General features: G+C 53.8%; 1 protein-coding gene across 1 annotated transcript; it reads left to right on the plus strand.

The window, feature by feature from the left end:
* Positions 1-4,042: 4,042 nt before the first annotated feature.
* On the plus strand, positions 4,043-7,185 carry CIMAP1C (ciliary microtubule associated protein 1C; the record flags this gene model as incomplete). The annotated part of the gene is made up of 4 exons (XM_082618289.1): positions 4,043-4,163; positions 4,973-5,083; positions 5,979-6,092; positions 6,704-7,185. 4 exons carry the CDS (start codon positions 4,043-4,045, stop codon positions 7,183-7,185), a joined length of 828 nt encoding a protein of 275 aa, XP_082474415.1.
* Positions 7,186-7,512: the final 327 nt, after the last annotated feature.

The raw sequence follows: 7,512 nt of genomic DNA on the forward strand, positions 1-7,512 counted from the left end.
GGTTTCTTTGCAATTAGATTCAGGTTATGTACCCTCGGTGGGAACACCCCAGAAGTGATCCTGTGTCCTTCTCAGTGCAGCCTCTCAGGAGGTACACAGCATCTATCTGTCCCATTGTTGATGATTTCTTTTCTTTTTATTCTCTCTTTATTTTAAACCAATGTCGCTCTCTTTTTTTAATGTACAAAGAACTCTTTTTAAAAAATTAATTAATTAATTAATTAATTTTTGGCTGTGTTGGGTCTTTGTTGCTGTGTGCGGGCTTTTTCTAGTTGCATCGAGTGGAGGCTACTCTTCATTGTGGTGTGCAGGCTTCTCATTGTGGTGGCTTCTCTTGTGGAGCATGGGCTCTAGGCGTGCGGGCTTCAGTAGTTGTGGCATGTGGGCTCAGTAGTTGTGGCTCACGGGCTCTGGAGTGCAGGCTCAGTAGCTGTGGCGCATGGGCTTAGTTGCTCCACGGCATGTAGGATCTTCGTGGACCAGGGCTTGAACCCGTGTTCCCTGAATTGGCAGGTGGATTCTTAACCCCTGTGCCACCAGGGAAGTCCCAATAATGTTAACTTACATCCCTTGGTTGGGGTGGTGCCTGCCAAGATTCTCCCTGTAAAGTTACTGTTTTTCCCTTTGCAATTAATGAGCATATGCCAACACTGAAAGGTCAGGCTGAGGAAGAAGAGCCAGAAAGAAAGCTTGTGAAGGGGCAATGGGAACATGAGAGGAAGACCAGAACATCTTGGAACCAAGAAGAGGTCCTGCAAGAAGGAGGCAGTGGCCGGTCATTGTGGCCCAGTGCTGCTGAGAGGCTGGTCCAGTGAGGGTGAGAGGTGGCTATTGGCTTCAGCTTCCACATGCAGGTCACAGTTTAGGTGGAGTGATGGGCTTGAAGCCAGGCTGCAGGGAGTCAGAATGTGAAAGGGAGGCGAGAATGAGACTGTAGGAAAAATGTCTCTTTGGGGAAGTTTGTCTGTGGTCTGGGGAGAGGTGTGCGTGGCCAGGAAGATGGTTTTTATTTTTTAAATTTAAAAAACATTTTAATTATTTTTTTCGATAGCAGTAATTTAAAAAAAATTTTAATTGAAGTATAGTTGATTTACTATGTTGTACCAATCTCTGCTGTACAGCAAAGTGACTCAGTTATACATATATAGACATTCTTTTTTTAAATATTCTTTTCCACTATGATTTATCACAGGATATTGAATATAGTTCCCTGTGTTAGATGGTTCTTAGTAGATGGAAGGGATGCAGAGAATGTAGAACATCATAGGAAGGAGCCAGATGAGGCTCCTTTAAAGAAAGGAGAAGGTGATAATGGACAATGAAATGTTCTTGAGACACAGAGGAGATGGGAGGAGGCCTTGGTGGGTCCTCCTAAGCCCCAGGAGGGAAGTGGAAGCAGGTGACAGCAGATGGAAACTGCTGGTTCTGACAGTGCAGTACGGAGGGCTTGAGTCCAAGGCCGGTCTGATGTCCTCTGTTCTCTCTGTGAGCAGGAGGCAGAGCAGGGGCTGCAGGGAGGGCCAGGCACCCAGAGGGGAATAAGCCATGTCTGAATGATCTCTGGGGAGAGGGAGAGAGCAAGCTGACCAGCGCGGAGATGGGCAACTGGGCGGCCCAACTGGTCTACCCTCAGCAGCTTTTAGCTGCCTGGTACAGGAGGGCAAGGCAGACACGGTGACTCAGGGCTGGGATTTACCAGCAAAGAAGTGGGACAAGGAGGGCAGCCTGAAGGATGCGGAGGAGGTGCAGGGTCACCGATGGGACCTCAGTGATAGCAGGCAATCTGTACAGGACCAGAAATGGAAGGACAGGGAATGGTGCTCCTGGGAGGAGGGTGAGAAGCCCAGGATGTGCTGGGGAGGGTGGCTGAGAGGGAGTGGAGCACAGGCATTTGGAGATGAGGAGGTCTGGGACCTGGGAGGCCAAGGGATGGTGGGTGGTCCCTGGGGAGGCCTAAGTCACTGGGGTAATAGCAGGAGTTGGGGGCTGGGGAAGAAGACCATGAGCCAGGGCCACCAGGTCAACACGTCAAGACAGATGGCACCCCTGAGAGATGAAGCGGGGCACCCTGGATGCTGGAGTCTTGGGGAGATGTGCTCTTGTCAGGGAGGGGACACTGCCTGGGTGGATACCAAGGAAACCAGGGACTTGCTCCACCTTGGGCTCTGAGGGACAGAGCAGCAGCTTTGAAGCTAGCCAAAGGCTGTTTCCAGGGGTGAGCTAAGTCTCTGTTAAAGTTGGAGGGAAGGGAGCCTTTGGAGCAGAAGTGGGGTGGCTTGTGACATTCCGGGGTATAGAGTGGCTCGGTTTCCCTAAGAGAGCCAGGCACAAGGATGGCAAACAGGAACAGTGTTTGTGTGGGTGTCAGGAAGGCTCCCCGGGTCTGAAATACTTGTAGATCACCACCTTCCCCCCAGCCCAGGAAGGTGAAGAGCCCAGCCCCACATCTGGCCCCTATCAGCATGAGGGGACCATCAGGGCTTGGGGCCAGCAGGCCTGCAGCTTCCTCCAGGAAAAGCTGACAGTGATGGAGGTGAGGAAGAGGCACTGCCTGTGGCCTGAGGCCAACTGAGGCTGGGCCAATCCCAGCCTTGCCCAGCCCTCCCTCTGCGGAAATCAGAGGTTTGGCTGCCCCGCGGGTTATGAGAGAGGCACAGGAAAGATCTGGTGCCGCTGGTGGAGGGGGGAGCCCTGCCTTCTGTTCCAAGCCCTTCAGCCCCACCAGGGGATTCTGGAGCACCCAGAACACCTGGCTGCTCTGCTCTGAGTCCTCACTGTGCCTGTTGGTTGGAATGAGTTCAGAGCATGGTTTGGTTTCCATTAGATCAGAGGCTATGTTCTAAAGAGAGCTCTGGGGTTTGTGTTCTGGTTCTGTCTCTGCTACTAATGTAATGGGAAACTTTGGGCAAGTTTTTGCCCCCTTCTGGTCTTCAGCTTCCTTATCTGTGTACGGGGGCTGTGACAGACCCTCTCTCTAAAGCCAGCAGTCATCTGTTCCCCGAGATGGAAACCCCTCTAGATCAAACCCTTAGTCTGAGCTATGAACTGCTAGGTGCAAGCAGGCCCCAGGGCCCCTGAGCCTCTGGGTTTTTTCAGGGTGAAGGAGTGTCTAGCATTTCCTCAGCCCTGGGGCTCATCCATCAATCATATGGTAGCTGGGTATATTCCGTATCCCTCTATGTTTTCTCTCACACTTCCGCCACCACAGGGGGTGCTCTTGACCACAGGCACAGGAAGTAGCTTCTTGAGGCCTAAGCACCACCCTCCCTCCTCTTTTATTTGCTCCCCATTGCTTGCCTGAACTGCCAGCAGCAGGCAAGTATTCCTCGAGCTAGACGTGGATCCCTAAAGACACTGTGGGATAGGAGTCTGGGAAGCTATCAGACAGTCACACCTTAGTTTGAAATAATTGGCTTGATACTTTCCCAAGAAAAAACAGACTGTGATAGAAGGGAGGGCATGTCCAGAACCTGGGAGATAGGTGGGAGGGACAGGGAATAGAGGGCCATCCCAGGGGGCTGTGCAGGTGGCAAGAACCCTTCACCCATGACCCGTCCACTCTTTCAGAAACCTCAGGGCACCCACCAGGATTGAAGAGCTGGATCTGTCACTCCACTTCTCCATTTTTCTTTCCTGCCCCAAGGTTCTGGGGACCCTCAGGCTACTTAGCCAAGTTGGGAGCAGGGACAGGGGGGCCGAGTTCTCAGGGTTCCACAGCTGAGCTGCCAGCGTAGAATTTCTATGCTACAGTTCAGGCACCACGGCAACTGGAGGAAATAAACAGTCTAAGTTCTGCAGTGATGTCATCCCCAGCTCCAGCCTGTCGAGCCCTGCAGCTGGCTGTACCCCAGACGGCCTCAGCTGCATGAGCAGGAGGACTGTCTTGCTTCCCAGCCTCCACACAGCCTCTGGCATCAGGGAGAGAGAGTGGAAAGAGGGGCTTGGGCAGGGCCCCCTGGAACAGGCCCCACCCAGGCCCAGCTCCTTGCCCGCTGCTTAGGGTCTCTCAGCAGCTGCTACTGCCCTCTGCTTGGCCCCAGACATGAAACTGCCCAAGGGGGTCAGGAACCCTGTGTTCTATGGGCAGCAGCCAGAGAAGAAGGTGCAGGTGCCCTCAGGGCAGGAGGTAAAGCAGACCCCTGTTGTCCTGGCAACAATTAAAGGTGAGACCTGGGCTTGGGCTCATTCATCTCTCTGCAGAGCTGCTGAAGGTGTCCTAGCCTTCCAGTCCTGCCTCCCGCAAAGCCCTTTCAGACTCTCCTCAAAGCCACAGAAGATCAGCACTTCCAAGCTAAACTTTGCAGGCGGTATTAGCTGCTGGGAATTTTTTTTGGGAAGGGGGAGGAAGGGGTTTGAAGTGAGGCCAGTTTTGGAAAAAGGCTAGGGATTCTGTGGCATCTTTAGCCCAGCTCTAGCTTTCCTCACTTCCCTTGAATCTTACTCTCAACTGAAAGCAGACAAACTAATTCTCACTACATTGTTAATGACTGATTGTTGCTCTATGCCCACATAGGTGGTTTAGTATGTGATTAAACATTTCGGCTCTGTTGGCTGGTGTCTCAGAATTTTCACAATAACGGCTTGTGTGACTTTGGGTAAATTGATATTTCTAAGCCTCAATTTTCTCATCTGTAAGATGGGAAAAACAAGGGCATCTGTCTTACAGAATTGTCGAGAGGCTTAACTGAAATAACCCACAGAAAATGCTTAGCATAGTACTCGGCACAGAATAAGGTCTCAGTTACTTGTAACTATTACTTTTCTGATTATGCATTGCCTGTCCAAGGGAAATCACATTTTATCTGGGAACACTGCCTTTCCCCAAAGGAAGCACCTCGATGGTGGTCTTTGTCTCAGGGTGACATCAGTGAGAGCAAAGACCCCAGAGTTCTTAAGGCACACTGTATTCGGGGCTTCCCCTGCCTCTGATCTGGCGGGTCCAGGCTGAGGGCCACACTGTTGGTGCTCACAGGTCCGGGGCCTGCTAAATACCTCCGGCCATCCTGCACGGGCTACATAGACCACGACGTCTCCATGTTCCAGGAGCCAGCCTACACCCTGCACACCCTGCACTCGGAGAAGCGTGAGTGCTCCCCACACCCATCATCCCCGTGGGTGTAGGATTATTATTGTTGGATGTTTGGGGCTGTGGTGAGAGGTGAGGAGTCATTATCTGTAGCCAGAGGCCTGGGAACCCAGGCCTGTCCCGAGTGGGACACCCACGTGGCCTGCTGGGTCCAGAAGGAAGCCAGCAGGGGTGCGAGGTGACCCATCCCTCTGAAGGCAGCTCTGGGCATTTCCCAACTGGACCTCCTGCGGGAGCTTCGAAGGGACCTGTTGCATCCAGCTGGCAGGGTCTCCTTTCTGTGTGGTCTTTGGCTGGGGCCCTTCCGCTCTGGCTGCCATGGGTTCACTTGCCATAGCAGCTGGGCAGGAATAGCTGGTGAGTGGAGGGAAAGTGGTGGTGGGGGGTGGCCTCAAAGCTTCCCAGGTGGCTTAGAACCCCCTGGAAGGTGGGGAGCAGAGGGCCACCGAAGAGCAGGGGATGACAGCCAAGGCCAGTGAGAGGAGAAGGTGGGCAAGGGCGTGTATCTGGGGGTCTGAGATCTCGGCCCCTCCCAGAGGTTACACACCCTCCTTAGTAGGGGAACCCCCTTTCCAGGGCTGGGTCCCTTCTTCATACTAACAGTAGCCACTATGCCTATTATTATCCCCTTGGCACCAATCCCTGGCGGGGTGGGGGCTGACCAAACTGCTGCACAGCTGGTATTTTATCTGTTCCTCTGAACAAGTTCATGTGTTAAAAGCCCCATTTTACGGATGAGGAAATCAAGGCTCCCGAAACACTCAAGAGCCCGAGGAACTGGAAAGGAGCCTTCGATCCTTTTTGGGGGAGGGGGATCTTGCCTGGAGGCAGGCCAGACTCACCCTGGGGCGGCCTCTGGGGCTGACCGGGCCTTTCCTTGGCTGCTTTGCAGGGATCATGGACATATGCAGCCCTGGGCCTTGCTATTTCTTGGATCCTAAAATAACTCGGTTTGGAATGTCCAGCTGCCCTCAGGTTCCCATGGCCGAGCGCATCTCTAACCTGCGTAAGATGGGCCGGGAGAGGGAGGTCGGGGTGGGAGGTTGGGGGATGGGGGTCCATGCTTGGGACAGGAGCAGGGGCAAAGGGGTGATGACTCCCTTCGCCAGGTGTGTCTGCAGATTCTGGCCTCTCCCTGCAATGTCATATCAAGACACTGATGTCACAGTGTCTGTGTCACACAGTACTTAATGTCTTGAGGCCAATGTTATGCACGTATGTTGCAGGGTGATGTTATGATAAAAATATCACAGGGCTCATGTCGGACAGCACTATTGTCATGCTAATGAGTTCACGGACTGTAGTGATTTCAGGATGTTTCCTTGTCACAGGGACAATGACAGCCCAAGGGTGATGTTCTGATGACACTTGGGGTTTTTATGTTATGAAAACAGTGTCACAATCCTGATATCAGGATGGTCGAAGTCCCTCCCCACCTCCATCCTGTAGTCCCACGCAGGGGTGGTGATATTCCTGCCGGACGTTAAGGTGGTTATAGAGAAGTCATACCAGGCTAACCAAGACCTCAGCTCCCTCCCTCGACCCGTTAGTTGGACACCAGGAGATGGGGCCTGGCTCCTGCCCTGAGACCCCTCCCCTTCATTCATCCACTTTCAGGCCTGAGCCCCACCCTGGCCTCCTGCCATTACCACCTGGAGAAGACCCACCCACCTGGGGAGCGCAGGGCTCCCAAGTACACCTTTGGCTACCGGTGCCCATACAGAGTGATGGACCCCAACCCGGGCCCCAACCAGTACCAGCTGCCACGCCTGCTGGGGCCCAACCTGCCCACCAACAGAGCTGCTCCTTGCTACAGCCTGAGCCCCTTGGACAAGAACTGGTTCTACAAGAAGGATGTGGCGGGAGGCCCTGGACCTGCCATGCACGCCCGGCCTGAGCCGTCTGTCTACCAGAACCGCAGCCCCATGTACAGCATGGCCAGGCGCTTTGCCTACCCGGTGGACCACACACCTCGGCCCGGCCCCGGCTCCTATGACATCCAGCAGGTCACGGTGCACAAGGCCCGCACGCCCGCTTTCACCATGGGCATCAAGCACTCGCCCCACCTGTGCCCACTGGTTGTCGACATTCGCGACTGAGGCCCCTCCTGGCACACTCACCCCCACCCCCCGGCCCCAGAAGTTATTTTTCTATACCAAATCGAGCAATTTACAAAGGTTTTAAGTAGCAGAGCTGATGCCTGCTGTGTCCAGCACATAGAAGGCATTAGATAAATATTTTCATTTATTCCTTTGTTTCTTTTTTTTTTTTTGCAGTACGCAGGCCTCTCACCGCTGTGGCCTCCCCCCATTGTGGAGCACAGGCTCCGGACACGCAGGCCCAGCGGCCATGGCTCACGGGCCCAGCCGCTCCGCGGCATGTGGGATCTTCCTGGACCAGGGCACGAACCCGCGTCCCCTGCATCG

Source organism: Mesoplodon mirus, assembly GCF_964341445.2.
Source record: "Mesoplodon mirus genome assembly, chromosome: 4".
NCBI classification, from domain to species: Eukaryota; Metazoa; Chordata; class Mammalia; order Artiodactyla; family Ziphiidae; genus Mesoplodon; species Mesoplodon mirus.